The sequence below is a fragment of the Fundulus heteroclitus genome, chromosome 3 (assembly GCF_011125445.2).
Source record: "Fundulus heteroclitus isolate FHET01 chromosome 3, MU-UCD_Fhet_4.1, whole genome shotgun sequence".
Taxonomy (NCBI): domain Eukaryota; kingdom Metazoa; phylum Chordata; class Actinopteri; order Cyprinodontiformes; family Fundulidae; genus Fundulus; species Fundulus heteroclitus.
In genome coordinates, this window is record NC_046363.1 from 25,205,047 (window position 1) to 25,230,587 (window position 25,541).

The 25,541-nt window shown below is 38.5% G+C and overlaps 1 protein-coding gene across 2 annotated transcripts in view; it reads right to left on the reverse strand.

Annotated features, from left to right (window-relative positions):
* Positions 1-8,591: 8,591 nt before the first annotated feature.
* The window catches only part of si:dkey-246i14.3 (ephrin-A4), a 52,998-nt gene continuing 36,048 nt past the window's right edge, over positions 8,592-25,541 (reverse strand). Inside the window, exons 3-5 of one of the 2 annotated variants that reach the window (XM_012865827.3) lie at positions 21,483-21,551; positions 12,366-12,392; positions 8,592-10,384 (exon numbers count right to left, since the gene is read on the reverse strand). In XM_012865827.3, the coding sequence (XP_012721281.2) occupies positions 10,299-10,384; positions 12,366-12,392; positions 21,483-21,551 (182 nt within the window). In that variant the 3' untranslated portion in view covers positions 8,592-10,298. The remainder of the gene's footprint in view (positions 10,385-12,365; positions 12,393-21,482; positions 21,552-25,541) is intronic. The other variant, XM_012865828.3, reaches the window with a different exon arrangement.

Genomic DNA, 25,541 nt, shown 5'->3' on the forward strand with positions numbered 1-25,541 from the left:
CAAACTTTTGTCCAGTACAAATGTCCAATTCTGTTTTATAATTTTCATGATAATTTTTTTTCAAGAAATTTCATGATTAAAATGAGAAACACATATTACAAAAAAAGTGCCGCTACCTATGATTTTATTAAAATTGGAAGTTTTTGAAATCGTATTTTTAAACAAAAACTGGATTATTAAACACATCTGTACATTTCTCTAAATACCAGAAGTGAAATATTAAATATATTACCAAACAACAGTCTGCAAAGTCTTACAGACAGTTTGTGCATTAGTGGCACCGTAGAAGGGGCCCCATCATTCTGCTGCCCCCAGACAAATCACCAAGCAGGAAGTAAAATAATGTTCTGGGGCGGGATACTATGCAGAGCAGTTCTGTGAACATCATGCAACCTTGTCTCCCTATGCCGCCCTGGGGAGCTTAGCAGACTGTATGACCCAAAGCAAAACCCGCCACAGCTTTTAGGCGAGCTCAAAAAAAGCCTAAACACAAAGAGAAATGTGAGATGATGGCTACAATAACAATCAGAGCTCCCTGGACAAAATATCACAGACCATGAGGGTGAGTCTGGTCTTACAAATGAGGACAGGGGTCAAACACAGTGGGGCTCAGGTCAGGGTGCCTTTATTATACTTCAACAAGTATTTTCTGTCTCACTGGACATGATGTGATCTATCTAATGGATATAAACACAAGTTTGCTGTGTAAATAGACTGCATAAGAAATCACAATTTATTTCTTCGTAACATTTGAACCTTTAACTATAAAACGAAATAAAAAAGAACCTTACTGTTGCCTTCGGTGTAATGATTTATTAGTGACATTCAAGCTGTAGTTGTAAAAGTTTTTCCACAATTTTTCCACATTTTGTCCCTGCTACCACAAACAAAAGTTTTTTCTTTTCTTTTTGGGATTTGATGTGACAGACCAACACAAAGTAGTCAATTACTAGGAAGTTGAAGGAAAGTAATGTGTGTTTTTGTTGAGGTTTTTGCCAATAAAAGTGGGAAAATGTTCTTTATAGAGCTATTTTTCCACTGCAGTTACATGCACAAGTCTTCTGGGAATGTCTGTACTATTTTTTTTTTCTTTTTTACAGATTGGATTTAGGCCTGGACTTTGACTAGGCCATTCTAGCACTTGGATATGCTTTGATATAAAACATTTCATTGCCGCTCTGGCGATTTCTTTAGAGCCTTGTCCTACTGGACCTCTGCTCCTGCCTTGGGTCTTTTGTAGCCCCTGACAGGTTTTCTTCCAGGATTGCCCTGCATTTAACATCATCCATCTTATCGTTCACTCTGACCGGCATAGACATTGTATACAAAGACGCATTATTACGTGCTGGAGCGCATCCTGCGTCGCTACTATCTTGGATGGGTCTCTCCTATTCTATGCTGGCATAGGAGCCGACGGGAATGTAAAAGGAACAACTTTACACATATTTTCTGCAACTTACGGTTGCAACAACTGGTGATAACCACTGAAAGTAGATCATGAACTGCACATCACCATTATGGGCTGAGTTTGGTTCTGAAGACGGGTTTTTACTCTGTGAGAACAATGCAGAAACCCAACCCATGGACCATAATTTCATACTCATTCATTTATCTCTGTATTTCACAAACTAAAACTGAATCACATTGCCAAATGAAGAACCCTAGAGTTACAGAGTGCCAGCACATAAGAAACTGTCCAAAACTATTTTTTAGGGGTCTTAAACTATTTGCAAACAGGACAGTGTAAGACACTGGAATGACCTGGAAGTTTTAAATAACACTTTTTACTGTGAGCATGCACAACATGGAAAAATATGAAGAAATGATTGTTGGTGTGTAAAGAAGGCTCAGGATTGTACATCAGTGAGAGTGAAATAAATTTAAATGAACAATTTGTTCCTTTATCAAAATATAAAATGTATTGATTTATACTCTTCTTAATATGTAATGAAACATTTCTCTTTATTTAAGAGCTTAAAACAAAGCATTTCAGCATGAAAGCATGTATTAATATTATTAATATTTAATAATATGCAATACCATTTGTTAAATAGTATAAAACTAATTATTCCAGTATGAAATCACATTGTTTAAATAACAAATTTCAGCATTAAACTTTTTTTTTTTTATGTGTGACAGCGTCCTGTATCATAACCAAATCTCTGCCGTTTGTAACAAACCAAATCATGTGAAAATCGGGTAAAAATTCAGGGAATTATGATTTATTTTAGTTGGGCAATACAATACAAATAAATGCACATGGGTCGTGTGAGAGACCCATTCAAGATGGCGGCAAAGCTGAACCGTCAACTCCAATAGGCAGTGCCAGTCCATGGCGTTAAATTCAACTAAAGCCCAGAGTTTTAAAAGACTATAGTAACCATTTGAAACTTTTCTAAATTAATAACAAATATCTCGCTTATTTTTGTTGCCTGTTTGTATATCTTAGAACTGTGTGATGGCAAATTTTCAAATTTTGCAACTCTTGATGTGTTTCTATACTGATGTGAAGGCCCAGCCTCAGGATGAAAATGTTTGTATGCCAATTGCCCTGTTTGGCAATAAAGAAACAAAAAAACAAATAATAAACCCATCTTTCTGTTCTTCATCAATGGGTTTTAACACGCTAATCTATGCATTTCACTTCAGGTTTGCAGTTTTTGTATAAGAACTGATCCCCAGTTTGTACATTTCTGAAGAACAAAACCAAAACATTATCACCGCAAGGGACATCAGTCATCCCTCAGCTGTTGTTATCTTTATCATAGGATTTCCAGGATGCTTTCCTGCATGCAACAATATAGTCTTTTCCACTAAACATCCTTGCAAGTTTCTTGAGCTTTTAAATATTTTCATGATTTCTTTCATACAGATTTTACCAAAAGGTGTGCTGAGTTTTAAGATTTCTTCCTAACCTCCACAGACCTCCGTTATACTTTTCTCATGAAGATGTCTCAGACAGTGGGAACCATTAGTCTGCAGCACCGTGATATCTATTTATAGAAGCGTTCCTTCACTTTATAGACACAAATTAGTTTAATTTTCACATGCTCTGTCATTCCCTCAACCATCTTTTCCAAACCTGCCTCACAAGCTTTAATGAGTTACTTAGGAATACCTATCGGTTGCGGGAGAGTTTGAAGTCTGGCTAGTTTGAAGATGCTAAAAGCTTTTAACATGAGCAGGCTCATTGAAGAACAGAATAACGTGCCAAGTCCGACTTTGCTAGAATAAAAATTCAGCTTTTACATAAAAAAGATAATCATAATGACGAAACATCCAAAAAAGAAGGATCGTGGTATATATGGTGTGTAGTAGACCCTGTATTGACAAAAAGCAAATGTTGAAATAAACTCATGTGTCTGAGTTGCCCTTTTTGCTTTTCTCTCACATAGAAAGTACTCCTGGATCAGTGCTTCTGCGTTCTTTTTGTGTGTCTGCTCTGTCTTCATGGCAAATGGTCTCTCAGACTGAACCTGGTTCTGGTTCTGCTGTCATTACACGCATGCTCAGTTTGAGGGTTTGCTGCAAAGTCAGAGGCTAAAGTCAAGCCACTGTCCACGGTCGCTACATGCTAATCCTGGAGGAGTGAAGGCGGTCAGGGACACCATGCAACCTGCTTGGTTTCCTCGGATAGAAAATCTTTGAATCAATTTGTATTATAAACTGGACTCAACTGCATTGTTTGATAACTTGGATCAATTAGTCTATAAATAATTGACTTAGAATCTATATGGTTTGATTGAATTTACGTTTTTTAATTTGCCTTGAGGCGACGTGTTGCGAATTGATGATATATAAATAAACTGGATTGAACTGCTTTTCTAAGATAAGCTTTTGTCAGCAAAAAAGGCCAAAAATTACCATGTTTATTGGATAGCTCTCATAGTTTATTTTTTATATAGTATCTTAATATCTAGCTCTGCAACTTTAAAACTTTAATGCTCATCAGCACCAACACTGTCCTATTCCCCTCTTTTTCAGCTATGTTTGGGTATGTAGCTCCTCCATCACTCATTTACATCATCTCTGGTTCAAATGTAGTTTAATCTCTTACACGGCTCAATATTTGTAGCCCATGTGTAGGATGCTGGCTCTTGATGTGCTGACTCCAGCCCCAGTTTACTGCCTGTGAAGCTCCTAAATGACTCTTCTCAAGGCTGCTCTTCTCCCTGTTGCTGGTGCACCGTTTCCTACCACATTTTTTCCTTCCACCCAACTTCCTATACATATCCTTGGATACAACACTCTGAACAACCAGCTTCTTTAGTAATGACGTTTTGTGGCTTATCCTCCTTGCAGATGGTGACAATGACTCTCATCTGGACATTTGTCAAGTCAGCGGTTTTTCCCTACGATTGTGTCACCTACTGACCCAGAGTGAGCAACTATTTAGACAAGAGGCTTGGAAAACCTTTGCAGGTGTTTTGAGGAAATTAGCTAATTAGGCTGTGACACCACGAGTTTCCAATAACAAACTCTTTCACAATATTAAACTTTTCTGGAGTGTAGCATTAAGAATTGCTGTCTTAATGCCAACAGATTCACTTTCACAAGTGGAGCATTACTGCTTTTGCCATAGTGCTTCGCTTGATTTATATATGCAAATAGCTCTATTAGAATTTATTCTGGGACTATTTAATGTTTAATGGACACAAAACGGGAAGCTCTCCAGGTTGGTTAAGGTCTCCGTGTCCAATGTGTTTTATTGGGAAATATGACACAATTGTTAATATATAAATGTCACAGTGTTTTATTTTAATTTATTGGCTTGCTTTTACCTGAGCAGATTGGATTGTTATTACCAGTACACCGCCATTTGTTACTTACGCACAGCTCTCGCAAGATCCCAGAAGGTCTTCTCACCCTCCAGCCAAGGACGTCTATATATATGTTTTAGTTTCTGGAATAAGTAAGAAAAAATATTAAACTCCTTGCGATATTCAGATTTTTTGAGGTGTACTTGAATGTCCGGCTGGAAATATTAAAATAAAAACACTTCCAATTTTGTTCATGCCATTGTTCAACATTTTTAGTTACTTACTACACTGTGCCTTGTTCAACATGATGTAATTTATACCTTCAATTTGAACGTCTTTACTATTTAGAATTGAGAACAAAAGATTTAAACGTGGATTTAGAGAATGGCTTCTATTATTATTAAAACATGTCCAGCTCAGCGTGAGGAAAAGAAAACCCCTCCTATTTAGTGCATTATATAATAAAGGACTTATCAATATGAGAACAGGGATAAACATCTCTGTCATAGGGACAGTTTCCTGCGTGATGTCACCAGCATTTCGACTAGCATCTTATGCAGTAGGTGCAATGCGAAACCTTGGCAAAATGGCTTTTTCTATCAGAAAACAAGTTCACAAAACACAGATTGAATCTCAAAGTATTGAACAAATCTGCAGATTTATCATTTTTTACTGCAGCAACTTTCCTGCTCAGAATAATATTTTGAGCAACAGAAGTTTAAAATCCTGCAGAAAACCCAGTCAATAAATTTCAACTTCTCATTTGGCCACGGATTATTATTGAACCCACAATATAATTTGAAAGAAAAACAACTTTTTCCCCCACAATTATTTTAGTTTTAGGCTGTTTCAGTAAACTACAGTGACTGACTAATTTATTTTCAGGTTTGCAACAATCTTTGAACAGAGTTTTTCCACAGTGACAAAAAAAAAACCTGAAAATGAACAAGTGCAGGAAAAACGCAACTGCAGCAGACCGACTTGCCTAGCCATATGTAATTATATATAAGAAGCACAGTGTAATTATTGGTCAGTTATAATGGTCAGAATGAGTCTCTTTCAAAAGTTTTTTTTTTGCTTGTTATAATATAAAGGGAAAATGCAAGTCAAATATCTGAAGAAATCAAAGCAGAATATTTATTCCATCTCACAGAATTTGTATATTCGGGCATTTATTCCCTTCTAGGTGAAGGGCCACTCTGGAAGCTGCATCCTGCATCATATTACTAAGTACTGAGATAGTAGACTCAGAAAATGCTTGAGCTGTGACAATGTTGTGATTTTGGAGATTTGTACTTGATCTCTGAACCTGGCGTTAAAACTTTGCAGAATGAAATAAAGAACTCACACCCGAGTCTATAGATCAGTATGCAGATATTGCACCCAAAAGTAAAATTCCTCACACAGTGTTTCTACTTTTATAACTCAAAAAGATAAGCTCCACACACTGAAAGATGTCCAGAGCAGGGAGACTAAGAGAACACGGTGTTTCAGACCGTGATTCATCTCCACTTCCTGATGCAAAATGCGATTTCGTTTGGAAACCTGCAGATGAAAGCGGGGATGACGACCGACGACGCTCATGGACTGGTGAACTGGAGAGACTGGTGGAGCTTAAGTTTTAACATCCTCTCTAACTGGTTCCACCCATAAGTAATTTTTCTGACCACATCATGCTGAAACCTCTTGAAATGACTACTGTGGTTGTGAAAAATAAGTTCCCTACAAACAGAACATCGTTCCGACAGACATTTGTCACAAATGGTTAATCAACAGAAATCAGAATAAGTTCCTACATCTTACACCTCCGTAATTCTGAAATAATAATTGATTTACTTGAAAAATATTAGTTCAAACTGGATTTAGGATGAACCCTCCTCCCCAGTTTTTTTTTGTGAGAACATGCAGTATTACCTGAAGTACAGGTAAGTTTCTTAACATCCTCCACCACAAACAATAGTGGAGAGTCAAACTAACCTCAAAACGATTTTATAGCAAGACTTCCAAACTGGCCTTGATACAATAAACCTTTGCCACAGCTCTCATGTTTGCAGTAGACTGTTATCTGTGCACTGGTTTATGCTTCTTTGGTTGATCTATTTGAGATTTTGTGAAACATATTTTGCAAAACAGAGGATGCTTTAGGCAAAAGCTGCCAGACGAGCTGTCTTCTGCAAAGTGCAACAATGCAAAACGTCATACAGAACCTTATATTTCCATCAGAGGGTTACTCTGTCTTAATAGGCTTAACATGTTCCCTTTTGCTGTACGCTGAACAAAAAACAAACAAACAAAAAAGAAAAAAAAAAACTGAAGCAGCGCAATGGTGGGCCATAAATAACAATAAATCTCTCTAAATGATCAAATGCAGTTTCAAGGCTTATAAAATACTGGCCACAAGAACCACCACGACTAAAATTGGAGTTATCCCAAGATGGTAGAAACAAGCAAAAATTCAAATGAACCTGTTTGCTTAAGCCTCCAGAGAAAAGACGGCTCCTTTATACAAAATAAAGCTGATCATGCTACTTAGGTTTATTTAGTCTTGTTTCTACATTTAAAATTCTAAGTACAGAAAGCATTTGTTTTAACTAAGAAGTGTTATATATTGTTGGGAAATACTTGAATTCATTTGCAAAGAAACCATTTTCTATTGATAGCTGTTGACACCCAAAAGAAAAACCAATGTCCAAGTATCAAAGCATAATCTGCTGGTTTGGCTCCAGGCAGAGTGATTACAAAGTTGTTTGGGGAAACTTAAACTATTGAGATATTTTTATGATTTTCTAAGTTTATCTAATACGGCAGCATGGGTGTGTAATCGGCAAGTTTATGCTGAGGGTTGGACTTGAGTTCCAGCTCTGGTACATTAACACACAACAAACTTTAAATACACAGAGAAATATTACAAATACACAACTTGTGATGCTACTGATCTGGCGTTTCCTGTCTGCAACGAAGGATAAAAAATAAATAAAAAAAACTATGCATCAAACAACCGACCAAAAAAAAAAAAAAAGTTAGCCATGCTTCAGCTTGAAGAAAAAACCCCCACAATCAGCCTCAAAGTTGAACAGGAACATAAAAGGAAGGTGGACTGGTGTAGCGTTTAAAGTCCCTCTCTTTATTCAGCAGGTTTTAAAGCGCCCATCTATTCCTGCGTGTTTACAATAGAAGAAGAATGGAAACACGGGCTTTAGAAATTTATATGCGAAGATCAGAACCAAAGCAGCTCTGTGACGGCACGCATCAGCAGTGACAAACATGTCATCAGAAGAGATCATAAACCATGAAATAGGAGCATTAGCCCCATTATCCAGGAAATTGCCTCCATGGCTTCACAAGACGTTCTACATTACAGCCTATATAAATGAAAATACATTTACAGCTTATTTGGATGTACGCTTCTATATCTAAAAGACAAAGATCTTCTCTTGTAGAGTTATTATTAAACTTCGGTCCAGTGCTGACAGAAAAATAACTATAAGGTCGACTTATTGGGAATGATGTTGGAGAGTCTATTAAAAGCAGGAGTCCAGTGGGTATCCGGGACTTATCAGTCTTTAGCCGCCCACAGATAAAAAAACGCAGTTCAATATTCCACTGGGTTACTCACATTACAATGGCCTCCCACACCACAAGGTCATTTCAAGTCCCGGTAGTCCCCTTATCTCCATGCCGCTCTGTATAACATTTAATGTGCGCGTTGCACAAATAAACTCGCATGTGCTTGAGTGCAAACTGTCACAGACACCTGCAGCCGCGTGCAATAAAATCGATTCATTCTTAGACCTAAAAATAAATAAATAAATAAAAATAAAATAACCGACGGAGCTTTTTGAATGCAACCGTATTTATTTGTTGTCCTGCCACAGAAAATGGCTCAGATTGCAGTTGGCTCTTCACAGAAGAAGCTACATCTTTCACTAAAATGTGAAAGAAGAAACTCAATTTAAAAAAAATAAAAAAAAATCCATAAATCCTACCATTAACATGACTGTAAAACACAAACTGTAGAAAAGAGAAACCAATCTTTAGAAACAATTTTTTTTTGGAAATATAAGTCAGACAAAAAAGGAATAGTATTTTGACACCCAATATGTTTAAAGTATAAAATACTTAATTAGAAATCAGTGAATTTCACCTTAAAAAAGAAAGGAAAACAGTAAGTGCTAACAATTGTTTTTAAAGCAAGAATAAAATTCACAAGTAATGTTTACATTTTCTGACAATAAGCCAATCCAACAATGAAGGGAGGTGATTATGTAACTTTATAAATATATAGTTAGCTACTAAGGAACAGTAATAAACTTTGTTTTCACTAATTTCAGTGTAAAAATATAGGGACCCTAAGTTTAGCTATTCATTGAGTGTTCCTGCCAAATTGTTCAACGGTGAATACAAATTCAAATTGCTTAACTTGACAGACTCTAATTTAACAAAGCACATAAAACAATGTACCAGTAATCTGTGAAAATAAGTAGTCTGCTCACACAGAAGCCATTGTTGTGTTATTTTTGCAATTAAGTAATACAAACTGATTGTTACTGTAGTAAACAATTGATTTATATAGGCCCAACATATTTATAAATATGCCTGGTATGTTATTCTGTCATCTACCCACACATCAAGTCAAAAATAACATGACGACGAGGATAAAATGAAAAAAAGCTCAGATGTGCACACCGTTCGTGTTTCCGACGTCAGTCCGTTCACGCAGAAATCCACGTTTTTCACTTGGTTTCCGAAGCAGGAAGGAGGGTGAAAACACATTAGAGGAAGACGCTGGGCTGGTCGGTCTCAGGGAACCAACTCCCGGGTCCTGTTAGTACCAAACAGAACCTCAGTCTGGCATCTCGTTTCTTCCTCTGTGTCCAACCCAGTTCAACCAGTAAAACCCAGATTGATCCCAGCAGGGGGCGCAGGAGCCCAGTCTCACTCTTCCACATGAGTTGCCCTTTCCCCTTTCAAAATGACTCTTGTTGGAGATTAAAGTAGAACAGATTTCTGCTGCAGTGAATATAAATGAGCATTAGAGTCGGTGTCCATGACGAGAAGATCAGAGAAGAAACGGAAAACTTCCAACCTGAGCCACTGCTTACAGTAGTACGTTTATTTTGGCCACTTTTTAAACTAGGGGCTGCTACTCAAAAGGAAGTAAACACAAGATAGTAGAAAAAAATAGACCTAAAACATATTAAAAAAACTAACTTCAATGAAGGTCCTGATTCTCTCATTGTTTTTCTGTCGTCAAACTGAGATGGAGCTTCATGACGAGTCCCAACTGGGAAACGTTATGTGTCCCAACAGGCAACAGGTAGGGAATGAAAACAGCAAGAAATGCTGCGCTGCGTTTCCACATCCTTTCCCTGAGTCATTTTCAACCACACAGTGATTAATGTCATTAGCTTACGCTGGCAGAGATTGCATTTTTGCGATTTGTTGTCCGTTGGCACATTTTTCGCTCTTTCTTTAAATGTCTGAGAGATGGGAGACGGCTCCCTCTTGCAGTGCAGGCCCAACGTGAGGACGGACGAGTCAGGTGACCAGCGGGAGGAGGATGGAGATGAGGAGTGGAAGGGAAGCGGTCCTGAGTGGGACAACGCTGCTGCGAGCTTTCGTTTCTGGAACACAAGGAAAACATTTTGCATGAACAGGTTTGTCTATAACTAATACAAACAAAAATACCTGGATATGAGTTTCCTTCTTCTCAATCAGTCTGGGCATTTTGAATAATTGAAGGATAACTCCTTGCGCCACAGGACACAATGTTATTCTTCTTCATAAGTCTGAACTTAACAACAATTCAAAGCACAAAGTTGGCGTTTTGTGTCTTGGCCAGATAACTCGACTGATTTAAAACACCGCCAGTAAAATGTCTCACACTGGAGCTCCAGTGTGGCGGCGCCGATTCAGGACTTAGCAGGAAGAAAGCCAACAGTGCAGTGCAAAGTATTTATACGTGTTACAACCAAAAACTTCACCGTGTTTTATTGGAACTTACCAACACAAAGTCGTGCATAATTGTAAATTGGAAGAAAAGTGATGCACGGTTTTCAGATTTTTACCAATAGACATCTGGGAAGTGTGGCATGCATTTGTATTCTGAGCTCAGGCTTAGTCAGACAGGATGGAGAGCATCTGTGAACATCACTTCTGCCTAGATCCCCAGTTGGATTTAGGTCTGGACTTTGACTAGGCCAGTCTAACACATGGATATGGTTTGATCAAACTGTAGCTCTGGTTTAGAGCTGTTGTCCTGCTGGAAGGAGAACCTCTGGCCCGTCTCAAATCTTCTGCAACCTCTAACAGATCTTATCCCGGAATTTCCCTGTTTTAGCTCCATCATTTTCCCCACCAACACTGTGCACCTTCACTGTCCCTGGTGAAGAAAAGCAGCCCCACTGGCAGATGATGCCCCCATCATAGCACTATAGGGGTGTACAAAAATTTCAGTTTTGGTCTCATCTGATTACAGCATCTTTTGATAAATGTTTGCATTGACCCCTGCATGGCTTGTGGGCAAACAGCAAACTCTGAATAGATTTCTTTCAATGATGGCTTTATTTTTGCCGAGTTTGAAAAGTGCAAAATGAAAAGCTCTCTGCAGCTCCTCCAGAGTTACCTTGTGGACAACCTTGTCTTGGGAGGGAGGGTCATACTCTGCTTTTAAAGGGTGGATTAAACAACGCTCCTAGAGCTGGTTAAGTAGTATTGTTTGATAGTCTAACTCTGCTTTAAACTTCTCCTTAACTTTATCCTTGACCTGTCTCCTGTGTTTTCTTGGTCTTCATGATGGTGTTTGTTCCTCAAATTTCTCTAACTAAACCTTTGGTAACTTCCCAGAACAGCTTTATTTCAAATTTGATTAAGCTACACACAGGTGGACTTTCTTTACTATTTTTTTAACTTCTAAAAAGTGCTTGGTTGAACTTATTTAGGGCATAAATCATTCACAATCGAATTCACAGTCATGCACTACTTTGTATTGCGTCGTGCCACACATCCCCCCAGAATTGATTGAAGTTTTTGATTCAATCTTTTTAAAGCCAAAATAGACGACTTTTTAAAGAAACAGTTAAATTCAGCTAATGGGGGCTACTAAGCAGGAGAGGAAAGTTTACAACATGCAGGAATTACAAAATCATGCACAAAATTGACATGCAGTTTTGCTGCTAAAACAATGGTGGAACTTCAGCTGGAAGAAGAAGAAAAAAAAGAAGACATTCAGATATGCACTGCAAAAAGGGAACTAAAAGAAAGTGAAATTTTCTTGAAATCATTGTATTTTTCCTTGATTAGAGAAGGTAAAAAAGACTATTTGCCAATGGAATAAGATTTTTTGCATTTAAAATAGGAACAATTCATCTCCATAGTCTTATTTCAAGTGCAGGATATCTAATTATCTTATTTTTTAGATGAATTGTTCGTATTTTACGTGCAAAGATCTTATTCCATTGGCAAATAGTCTTATTTTGCTCCTCAAATCAAGGAAAAATATACTAATTTCTAGAAATTTTTACTTACTTTCAGTTCCCTTTTTGCAGTGTGTTAGACTGATCCCTAATCTTTAAGAAAAATTTATTACAAAAACGTGCGCCTCACCTTGTATTTGTTTTGAACCCTCTGATGCTGTAATAAGCAAGAAAAGAAGATAGATAGCATTTAGATAAAGTTGGAGCATGGAAACAAGATGCTGATTAGTCATTTTTTTGCATGTGCAACCTTCTCAATAAAAGTGCTGCACTGTGAAACAAAAAGAACAAGAAACAGACAAATGATCAGGGGAAGGTATTTACCATTACTCAAAGACCAGTGCCATGAAAAATGGGTACTGACTGGCTGTGCAACCCTAAATATGTCCCCTATGCAAATTTTCTTAAAGGTCGTACAGAAAAAAAAAAAAGAGATTTGAAAGCTTGGCAACAGGAAAAAGATAGTATTATGTAAATCAGAATGAGTAAGACTGATGGAGATTATACAGAGAGGGATACAGGAAATAGAAAAGGATGGAAAAATGCAAGAAAATTCAAAATGACAGGCAAAACCAAGAAGTGGACAGAAGATGAAAGGCTGAGCGGTGAAGACTGGAGTGAGAAAGTAAGGGGAAAGAAAAAAAAGAAGATTGGAAAGACTGAAACAAGGTCAGACAGGAAAAAAAGGGAGGGAAAGAATAAGACGGGATAAGGGGGCATTTGTGTCTGGGCGTCACTTTCCCAGCGGGTGGGTAGGGGAACTGAAAGGAAATAATGGAGGGAGAAGTGGAGGACTGCTATAATAGAGGAACAGGGAGCTGTTAAGAATAAAAACAGAAAAGAAGCACCAAAAAATACAGGTAGCCGGGGGAAAAAAAAAAACCTGTAAAATCTCTGAAGCAGAAACCTGCCTAATATTCCAAAGAGCAATGACAAAAGGGTCAGAAGACTAGGATAAGACGGCACAACTGGCTATTAAATCAATCTGTGACCTTGAACCCGCCTCTGACAAGCCATAAGTCAAAGCCAAACACACGAGCATGCACACACGAACACACAAACAAACCATAGCCCGGAAAATAAGGTGTGTATCAACGACCCTGGTGAACCAACCACTGATCCACAACCCGATAAGCCTTCCACTGCACGGCTGAACAACACGTGGTTTCGCCCGACATGAAACCAAATTACTCTCAGGTTGAGCACAACTAACGGCCATCAAGGGGTTAACGAAGCATTAAATAGGATGCTATGTCACGGCTTAGTTCTCAGTTTCTGCGTGTGTGCCTCCATGCGTGAAAAAGTGAAGCAAATTCTGCCAGAAAAGCAGCCGAAAATAACAAAAATCAAACTATACCCATCTATACGCAATGAATAATAATAAAAAAAAGCTAAATGCCGAAATTTTTTTACAATTTTGTTGTCGCAAAGTTAATCGGCAATTCACAAATTATCATTGCAATTGACAAAATAGAAAAAATATTTACATTAATAAAAATGCGTGTTTGCATATTAATTGTATTCACCAAATCCTACGAGAAATCTTGGGAAAATATAGATTTTTTTATTTTGTTTTAACTGATGATGCATCAAAGAATAATTTATAAATGGAATGTGAAAGATTTTAACCAAGCACACTGAAACCAACACATACTCTGTGTTCCACTTGGAATTAAGGAATAAATGCTAATTTTATAAGTGTGTTTAAAGTCGCCAATTTATTAGAGCAACTTATTCATAAAATGAAGACAAAACAAACAAAAAAACCCGCAAGAAAAATAGTAAAACAATTCCTACATTAAAACAAAACTGAACAACCTTATTTACTGTATCCTGCAAAAAAAAATTCTACTAAAAATATTATATACCGTTTAGCCCACCCAATTATAAAAGCAAAATAAATAAATAAATAAATATTTAAAAAAGCGGGTAATTTCATAAAATGTCCAGAAAATGCATCTTTCTTAATACAATATTTTAGGAAAGACAAAGTAAGCAAATATACGGGTCAAACAGCTAACCAGTTCCTAAAATTACGAAAGGAAAAAAAATATGTTGGAAATATTTAACTGTCAATTTTTATACCCAAAACAGATTTAGAAGTGTCCATTTTATCAACACAATTCATGGCATATTTATAAAACAAATTCAATTTGTAATTTAATAAAAACATGTTTTTTGATTCCATTTTTTTGTTGTTTTTTTAAAGAAGACACATAATGTAAAACAATGTCCTAATTTAACATCAAAAAGATATTTGTTTTTTTTTTTAAATAAATAAATTTTCAAAATCAGTTTTGCTTTAAAAAAAATAAATAAAAAAATCAAGCAAAAATAAATTTTAATTTCTGATCAACTTTTAGCTTTTTAATAAACGGCCACAAAATTAACGAGCGCTTAATTCGCCGCCGGGTGGAAAGTTAAATTTGCGGGTTTTAGATGCCTCGCGTTTACTCGGCTGTGGGTTGATATGCGTGTTTTGATCCAGCTTTAATTACATCATTTACGCAAAAAGCCGAACAGCGACGGCACTCGGTTCTGTGTTAACATCATCATCCTAGCCATGGCGAACTCTCTCACAAAATGGAGTCCGCGGGGGCGTGACTGCAGAGAAAAAGTACCCTCTCCGCAGTGCAGTCTGAGGCACGCTGCAAGTGTAACTGCACATGCACTAGCAAGTGCGCATGTGCCTCTGTGTGTGTGTGTGTGTGTGCATGGTGGCGTTATATGTGGGTGTATGCAGAATGCACCACTGCAGAGACAGGCAATGTTCCACCATTCCACCTCTCTTCTTGTGCCGCCATTTTAAACACAAAGGCACTAATGCTAAGTAACGCAAATTATTTCCTTTTACAAAAATCGTTAAACAAAAATAACGCCGCTAACTTTGGCCGCAAATCGCTAAAAAAAAACAAAAAACGGTAAAAACTTCGTATTTGGGTTTTGAGGATCGACTTGAGTTTCGTCCGTTGGTTTTTCCAGGCGTAGAGGGAATGATTCGGATAAAAACAGGGCGTTAAGAAGGAGGGCAAGGATTCAACAAATTAAAGGGAACCAAAAAAAAAAAGAAAAAAAAAAGAATAAAGGAACGAGAAAGAAAGCGAGGAAAAAAATGGTAACGCTCTGCAAACTGAAATAAATGTAATGGACTGCTCACAGCGGGACAATGACTGAGGAAAAAAAAGGGGAAGTGAGACGGAGTGGGAAGGGGAATCAATTAGGGAAAGATGGAAGTTGGTCTGTAATGGTTTCTCACAGTGGGACGGCGTGGAAAGAGGAAGCCGGAGAGAGGCAGAGCAACTCGACGAGCGAAAGAAATAAACACACCGGGAGGGGTTTTTAAGGAGAAGATGTACTATAAAAAGGTAAGTATGGAGTAGGAGGTGAAGCGAGCTTGAGGAAGATGCAATAGAAGGCTGCGGGGTATCCGAAATTTCACGACAGTGATTCAGGGATTCATTTTTATGATGCAACCCGGGCTTAAGCACCTATCAGACACCATTGTTTTGTGCCTCAAGTTTGATTTGTGACAGAACTTTGCTACCAAAAAACCAATTCTCTCATCATATACCGTCAAAAAGTCACGCTTTACGACATTTCAGGAAAAAAAAAAGACAAAGAAACCGGTCCGACATTCGTCTCACCGAGTAAATTAATTTAAACACCCGAGAGGAAATCGAGGGACCGTTTAGAGCTCGCTGACCTTGGAGCAATGTCAACATACCTGATGGACTCGCTCATCGCCACCTCTGTCCTCCACGCTAACGGCTAATTAATTTAAACCCCTCACGACAGGGTTATCCCCATGTGCAAATGCATACAAACTGGTTTTTGAAGAAGGTGGAGAAAAAAAAAAAAAGTAGTGAAGGGAGGGAGGAGCACAGTTTGAAGTTTAGATAAGAGACGTAGCTGAAGGACAGGAGCTGCCATCACCGACGGCCACACAGGCAACTAATGGTATGCCCCGCTGCCATGCTACCTGTCAGATAAAAGGGAGCCAGATCAGGAAGGAAGCAGGGAGTAAGCGAGGGTCTTTACCACAGGGGAACAACACAACAACAGCAAGTGGACAGCCTGCAATACGCTGCCTCCGACTCTCCTTCATCCCTTCTCTCATCCATCTATTTCACTTTCCTCTCTCTGGCCTCGTGCGTGCTCATCCCAACGCGGTTCGCCGCACAGCCGGCGCGCGACAGAGATGGAGCGGAGTGGGGAAAAGGGAGTTGGTGAAAAGCTGTATGGCGGATACATACAGCGGTTCGACAAAGGGAAGGTGTAACGGGGAAAGTGGCGAGGCGGAGTCTGAGGGCAGGGAGGAGGACGTCTGAGAGACTGCCGTGGATGGGGCCTAGATTAGTTTTGCTCCAGTAGCGAAAGATCATAAAAAAACGAGGAAGGGAGAAGAGAGTTGAAGAGACAGAGAGAAGGGGGGGATTAGTGCCACTTCAAGAATGACAGAAGAGTGAAGAAAGAAAGAAAGCGAGGAGGTTGGAGATGAGGAGGAGGTGGGTGGAAGGGAGGTGGGGAGTTAAAAGACAAGGAGTCGCGGATCCTGAAATTTAGTCAGGATTAGTTTTGGTTAAGGAATAGGATGAGAGGCAGATTGAAGAGAAAAAAAATGAGGCAAGGAAACAGAACACAGATGTGTGCATGTCTTTGTAGGTAGAACTCTTTTCTGCTCCGAAGTCAAAGTGATTTTATGAGTGAAAATGAAACGCATGTGTGCATGCCGTGCCAAGAATGCAGAATCTGAGTGATTTTCTTCAATGTTTTTAGTATTTTTGGCACAGATGAGCCGATTGGGAAAATACAGTCAGAAGGTCAGGAATACATTAGCATTTCCTCACTGAAGTGAGCTATCTGATGTAGTTCTAATTAATGACAGCCAGATAATTAACAAACATAAAAAAGCCATCAGCTCTCACTCTGGTAATAACACAGCAAATTACCTCCCATCTGAGATCGGGGCTGTGATGACATTTAGGAATTCATTCGAGATTAAGGGCGTAACAAGATCTCGTGGCATGAGATGTTTCTCGTCAAAGTCTGTCTCGCAAACCGTCATCCAGCTGCTGTCAGCTTGTGACTGGTGAAGTAAGTTTATGCCAAGACTTATATTTTGAAGAATTAAAAGGAAGTAGTTCTTGAGTTGCTGCCCTGCTGTGTTGATGAAGTCAGCTAGGACAGAAGTTGTCAGACTACCTGATAACACTAGTTATGAAAGCGGAAGATTCTTCCAGCACTTTTAAATTATTTGGCGGTGTTCTGGGTCCTCGGTAGAAAAAAAGCTGGTGACAACATGAACGAAAAGATATGACAAAGTAAGCTCAATAACACTGACTAGCGGCCAACCACGCAAAAGTTGCAGTCCGGCTCCTTGACGGCACTGACCAAGTGTTCACCACATTTTTGTTTTTTGTCAAGATTCTGTGCCACTAGATGGCTTTATTCACAGTATCCAGGCAAGAACTGAGCATAAATGGAATTTGCGAAGATATGCAGCAAAGGCCCCGAAGGTCGAGAACTAAACCTGGGACAGCTGTGTCGAGGACCATATTTCATAGCAAATATACGCCGCTACACAATGCATGACATTTTGGTTAGCGTTGCCAACTCGGCACCTATATGGGACATCAATATGGCTCAAAATACGGGACGTCCCAGCTAATATAGGACAATTGGGAACCTTATACTTGGTAAAGGAAGAATTCGTGACAGTGACAGACAAAATGCTAATCCCATATTAATATTATAAAAATACTGCAACAGGCTAACCATTAGCTAGCTTGATGCTAAAGTGGCAATCTACTCCAGAGCTTTAAATCCTTGCTGAACTAAAAGGCTGTTTCATAGTTCCTTAATTATAATAAACAACAACATAAGTTATAAACTATGCAGATGACACACAGCTCTACATCACCATGTCACCAGGCGACTATGAACCCATTCAAGCGCTGATTAAATGCTTAGAAGAAATCACTGCATGGATGTGCCAACATTTTCTTCGATTGAATAGCAACAAAACTGAATTAATCATTTTTGGACCAATAGAGGAGAGATCAAAAGTTAGCACACAGCTTCAGTCGCTTCAGCTAGAAACCACTGATCAGGCACGAAATCTGGGAGTAGTGATGGACTCAGACCTGAACCTCCAAAAGCATCTAAAGACAATTACAAGGTCGGCTTTCTATCACCTGAGGAACATTTCTAGGATTAAAGGACTGATGTCTCAGCAGGATCTGGGAAAACTAATCCATGCGTTAATTTTTAGTAGAATAGATTACTGCAACGGTGTTTTCACAGGTCTGCCTAAAAAGTGGATCAGACAGCTGCAGCTGATCCAGAACGCTGCTGCCCGCGTCCTCACTAAGACTAAGAAAGTAGAGCACATAACCCCAGTTCTAAAGTCCTTACACTGGCTCCCTGTATCTCAGAGAATAGACTTTAAAATCCTTCTGTTAGTCTATAAATCCCTGAATGGCTTAGCACCTAAATACATCACAGACTTGTTATCAGCGTATAAACCCTCCAGACCACTAAGGTCTTCTGGCTCCAGCCTACTCTGCATACCCAGAACCAGAACCAAACACGGAGAAGCAGCATTTAGTTCCTATGCTCCGCTTATCTGGAACAAACTTCCAGAAAACTGTAAAAGTGCTGAAAGCCTGAGTTCTTTTAAATCAAGATTAAAAACACATTTGTTTAGGATTGCCTTTGACTGTCCTAGTTAATCTGTTTTACTGAAACATCATTAGTTCAACTTTGTAGTCCAACTGTTTTTAATATTTGCTTTTAGTTTCCATTTTCCCATGTTTTATTTTGTATTAATTTTCTACATTTTATTCCAACTTGCTTTTATTCTGTTTTCTTTCCCCATGTTTTAATCATGTAAAGCACTTTGCGTTGTCCTTGTACTAAAATGTGCTATATAAATAAATTTGCCTTGTCTTGCTAACAATTAGCCATTAATGACTCTAAAGTTTGCGTCAGGCTGCCTGACATCACTTGGTTATAATAGCGATGAAGAAGCCTCCAAAACTTCAGTAATTAACTTGGCAGAATTTTGGCTAGTCAATAGAAGAAACTGCCAGAGTGTTAGATAAAGATACAGGGAGTAAGAGTCCGATGACTGGATACCAATGAATTACAGTAAAGCTGAATTTGGCCGATAAAACCTGTGCTCGATAATTCTATGCTGACTAGAGATTTTAGGAGATTTGTGAAACAAAAACATTTTAGTTTTTTTTTTTTTTTTTTTTTTTTTGGCGTTAGGACCACATTAGAATTAGACAAGCATAAATACAACAACATGGACTAGTCAAATCTGGGTGAGAATGTTATATAATGATTACACTCTTTAAAACAGTTCACAATTTGTGAAACTATATCTCTGAAAATTAACTGAACTATAACTATAAAAAACAATTTTCCTAAAATCGTGTCTGGCTGTCATGAGCTGGATGTAATTTCACACCCAGTCTGAAATTTTTTCCTGTTTGGATCCGACCATTTCTGAAATAAAATTTTGTTCAAGCCCTGTTAAACCTTTATTTTGTATTCAGAATCTAAAAGATTGCATTTTAGCACATTTTTGGAAATAAGGCAACTTAGAATAAGACAAGAAATAATGCTATAATATCTAGTTCCTCTGTTTTACACTAATTTAGATTCTTTATAACAAAGATAACCCTTATATTTTATTAAATGTGAAGAAACCCCCCCCCCCCAAAAAGGTATTATTTTGGTTTTCTGGAAAATATTGTTAAAATGTCATAGACAGAAATATCATTACACGAAAGTGGAGCGAGCTTTATTTATTTATTTTTTTCACAGTTTGGACTAGACTTTTCTGTTTACTTAAACTGGATCAGTATTTGTTACACAACTCTCCTGCCAGTTTCACTGAGGAGAAAGAAAAAAAAAAGTGTGTTAGTTCAGTCTGGGACAGCACAACAAGCCCCCCTGCAGATAGCGCTGGGATGGGAACTGGGACAGACGTCTCAGACCCGCATGCGATGCTACATACACACTCGAATACATGTCCAACCGCCAAAGATCGCACGCAAAGGCGCATAGACTCACACACACATAAAGTGCAACAACAGCAACAGAAAGAAAAATGGTCGACGCACACACACACACACACCGAGCACAGTACAGGGATTCCCACAGTGACTGGGCAACATTCCCAACCGGAATGGGCAGCTCACTGGACTGGAAGACTAACATTACTCCAGGCGGGCTCTGGATTAGATCAACTCTGGGAATTTCACACTGAGCGAGATGAGAGATGGGGAGTGGGTGAATGAGGATGACAAGTAGGTAGAAAAAAAAAGGACTGGTGGGGTAAAATGTTCTATAGAAGAAAGTGATGCTTAAAGAAAAAAGTTTTGTTGTAATAAACTAGGCATAAGCTGGAATGCCAGTCTCATGTTATTTACAACATTTTGAGCAAATATATTTGCTTTTAACTAACAAAAAGAAAAATAGATATTCCAGCTGTTGTAAGAATAACCATCATATTAAGTTATAATAATATCCAGGGCGTTTATTTATTGGAATATTCATTTTGATACATAGACTTGTTACATTAGAAGTGTTACTTAAGTAAACCTGTTTCTATCACAGAGTTTTGTCTCTTTCTGCTATTCATAGGGTGCAAGAACAACAAGCTGATATTAGCTGGTTAATTAGTCAGGCAATCTGCTGCAGTAGCCAGCCTGCAGGCGCTCATAGTGCACCAAATGATCATTCAAAACTGAGCTATCTTAAAAAAAATTTTTTGTAAGCAAGGGAAAACGGTAGAAGCCTATGTTCAGTCAGCTGACTGGCTGTGCACAGCTGGCTAGGAGCTTTAAACAGCAACAGAATCTCCAGTTACTTCAGCCATTTTCTAGCATCCTGTAAACAGGACTTTAAACCATAGATGACAGAAAAGTTTAGAAGTTTTATGATTGCTATTTTCTTTTTTTTACAAAACTGTAACTTTTTACAACTTGATACAGGAAACCTGCCCATGCCAAGCAGAGTTAACTTCGTGTTTTTTTTTTTTTTTATAGAAAAAAAAAATACTACGAAGTTAAAGATAGAACGTAACAAAAAGCATAGCAGTGAGTGGCAGTCTGAACGTCATTCTATACTCCCAGCCTTGATAGTAAAGATGTGAGAGACAGAAAAGAAAAGTCTGCTGGGTGCACAAAGAGGAGAGCATGAAAGGAAGAACAGATGAAAGAACGAGTGTACTCACTGTGCTCGCAGCACACTGTGACACGCATCTTCATACATGGCAGAGGAGGGCCTTCATCTGTCGGCAGAGCTGCAGAGAACAAGAATGAAAAAAGATGTAAATAAGCTACTTACTTATCAAACCCAACAAACAGTTTGAATTCAGTAGCTAAAGATGTGAAATATATATATAAATTAAAAACTCTTACACTGAGCTTTCCATAAAGTCCGTTTAAAGGATTTCTCGCTACAGTAAATTGCTTGCTGAAAAGCTTAAGAGCACAGGAGTACTCCTTCCATTTCCCATTATCGGTGTAAGGATTTACATCATCTCCCTGTTGCAGACCCTGTATAGCACTCATCCTCACAGCTAAGTAAAAACAACAAAATGCACTACAGAGATGCGCCACCATTAGAGAGAGGAACTGCTCCCATATCGATACCGATCATGGCTCACTTGGGAATAAAACGGCTCGCGCCAGCTGTATTACCTGTCACTTCGTTGCTGCTTTTGCTAAACAAATTTGTACGGAACCAGCCGTTAATGTGCTTTAAATTAAAATTATTCTCAAACACCTATTAACTCAACAGGGACACATAACAAGCAACTGTACAACTCTGGCAAATTTGTCTCCCCCTTGCTTCCATGATTCCAACTACTAACTGCAGAGTAAGGCAATATATAAAGTGGCTCAAAATATTAAAAAACACAAGTAGAGTGCTCTTTTTAAATGAGAAAATGCCACACAATACTTAATTTGGTGATTAAGTTTTAGGAGCGGTACATTATTCCAGTAATTCCTGCTATATCCAGATGGGATGTTCCGGGTCTGCCCCGGGGTGTGCTCCCTGTGGGATGTGCCTGCAAAACCTCAAATATGTATGTGTGTGTGTGTGTGTGGGGGGGGGGGGTACTGGGAGGCATCCTCATCAAATGCCTGAACCACCTCACTGGATTCTTTTGATGAACAACAACTACTCTGAACTCCCCAGGATGATGGATCTCCTCACCCCCATCTTCAAGTCAAAGCACGGCTAATCTACAGAGGAAGCTGACCTTAGCCTCTAGTTTCCAGGGTCTCATTCTTTTGGTTATGATCCATACCTTATAACTATAGGCGATGGTCAGAACAGTGACAGATAGGTAAATAGTGAGCTTTGCTTTTGGCTCAGGGTTTATCTTCACCACGATAGGCCGGGGTTATACCCCCCAATTACTGTAAACCATTTATCCTTTTCCTGCTTCTTCCCACCTTCACCCACCCCCCCAGGAGCCAAGGCTTAACCAGGCTTGCTGGTGAGCTCCCCGGGCATCCTTCCCATCTCTCTGTTCGGGGCGAGGTACAACAACAACTGTGGTCTTGCTTTGAGTCACTCTAAAGCTGACCGCTTTCCTGAGACCAATTTGCCATTAGAGACACTTCCAGAGGCCAAAGCCCCAGATAACATAGCTGGATCAAAAAGGGTGATGGATTACTTGTTGAAATATATAAAACCAACCAAATATTACACCTAAGCAGTCCATTGTGGGTGAGGCAATACATTTTCTGTAGATGTGATTCATTGCATTGTGCAACTCTGCAACAAGTTCATACGAATAATTTAAATCAGTTTGGAAAACTGGTTTTATGGCTCATCTTTACCACTAATGTTACACAAATAATATGATTATTAGCCTCTGGGTATCCACATGAAACATGCTGACATTTTTATTAAGCCTCATAGATAATTAAGAGAAAGCTGGAGTTATTATATTTCAAATAGTGAGAGGAAATACTTGCCATCAATAAGACCTATAGGTGGCAATACATACTTATAGTTAATGAACGTACACAAAGATAATTCATAAGATAGGCCCTTATCTCTGAGACAAAAGACAGTCAATTTGATTTTATTAAAAGGGTGAAGATCTGATGAATTTCACATTTTGAAATTCAACTTCAGCCTGAAGTAAAACAGCAGCCATACCTGCTGTGACCTGAAGGATCTACCCTGAGAAACCGCTTCAAAACCTGGCTCCTCCTCAGTTACATCAATCACCAGGAGTGAAGCACTGAAAGCCATAGACCCTTTTGACAGCACATTGGGAATCACTTTTATGCACGGCTGTAAATATTTGACAATTCTCCATCTTATTTACAGACCCACCCGGATGATTTATGCGTTAAAACAGGGCCTGTGGCAGTCCTTTAGTCTGTATCCATCTATCTTTTCTATATCATGTTAGAACATGCATGATATTGAATGTTGAAATCTAAGAGTGTTAATTGAGAACCTCTGCGCCACTTATAACCACTTCAGCTTAAACAACACTACTACACTGAAACTGAGCCCTTACAGAAAACAACACAAAAACTAATTATATAAATGTGTTTATTTTTCCTGAATATAGACACCAGACTGTTTAATTTTGTGTCAGAACCAAATACCTACCCGATCAAACCTTGGAAGCAGTTGCTTCAGAAGGGGGGGGGGGGGGGGGGGGGGGGGGGTTGGGGAGCTAAAAAGCTTAACACTTTTCAGAGCTTCATAAGTGTTAAGGAAGAAATTTTGGAGTTTATGCCCCCAGTAATCAACTGTAAGCATTAGGGTTCAAATGTCTTTTATTTACATTTTGGAGTGTGAACAACACTATGAGGTTAAATACAACTACCCACATGTTGTTAGTAAAGTTTTTATATTGAAAAAGACACTTTAGACTAGGGCTGGATGATATTCAATAACAATATATGTTGGTCAATAGACATACGGTGTGATAGAAAAAAAAAGGTAAATAAAAAGGTCAATAGAAGAACAATTTTCCTTCCTTTTGCATTCTAGCCTATCATGTAGGTTAATACTACAGTCGTTAAATCCTCCTAACCAATCACAATCAGACCCAGGAATGCTGCTTCACCAAGCTCTGCACCCTTCAGAGTTCAGAGAGCACACGTTGTTTTTTTTTTTTTTTTTTTTTTTTTTTTTACTTGCAGTTTTGGTAACAAGTTGGTTGAACAAAGGGTTGAGTTTGAATTCAGTATTTGTGTGTTCTTTCAACAGCATTAAATGGTCAGGGCTGCACTTAAAATATATGTTTTGAATTTTTCGATAATAATCAATATCGATCAATATGGCTTCTATTTTGTCGATACGGAACTGAATTGCGTTACTGAAACAAATAAAAACTTCAATGACATTCTAATTTATTGAATATGAATCTATATAAAATATTAAATGTTAAAGGCTGGGAGTAAACTGTCTGAGCTTCTTTACATTACATTTTACTAATAAAATTAATAAAAAATTAAACGCTATTTGCATTTTATGATCAAAGTCAACAACAATGCAGGCAGCTGTCAAATGTTGCTACATGATGATCCAGGAGGAGTGAAATGACTTGACGCAACCTGCTGGGTTTCCTTAGATGGAAAACTTTTCAACCAACCTGTCTGGATGATTTGTTTGTGAAGTGGCTTGTGATTATGTGTGTAGTGAGCTATATCTGACAATATTGCATCGTGAACTGGATTGTATAATTATTGAAATGTTTTGAACATGCAGGTACACCTGAAGAAATGAATATAAAATATATTATTATAAGTACATTTATTTCCGAAACCTAACCCAAAAGTGGGACTTTTTATAAGTTATTTTTACAGACAGTCATATATTTCAAGCATTTACTTCTGTAAATCCTTTGATTACAGCTTACAGCTGATGAAAGACCAGAATCTATGTTCATGGGTCAGACTGCTGACTTGACAATTGACCAGTAGACAGTCTTGACCCTCCCTAAGAAAAGCAAGCCACAAAAGACCATTCTCAAAGAAGCTGGATGTTCATTTAATGCTGTATGGAGGCATAATAACGGATAGTTGAGTGGAAGGAAAAAGTGTGGTAGAAAAGGGTGCAAAAGCAACAGCTAATACCACATTCTCAAGAAGACTGCAAAGCAAGGCCCATTCACGGGTTTGGCGGGGATTCACTGAGGCTGGAATCAGAACTTCGAGAGCCGCTACGTAAAGGGCGTTAAGCTACTATGGAATCAGAAACAGAAGCGTTGTACCTGAGCTAAGGAGAAAAATGACAGAACTATTGGTTC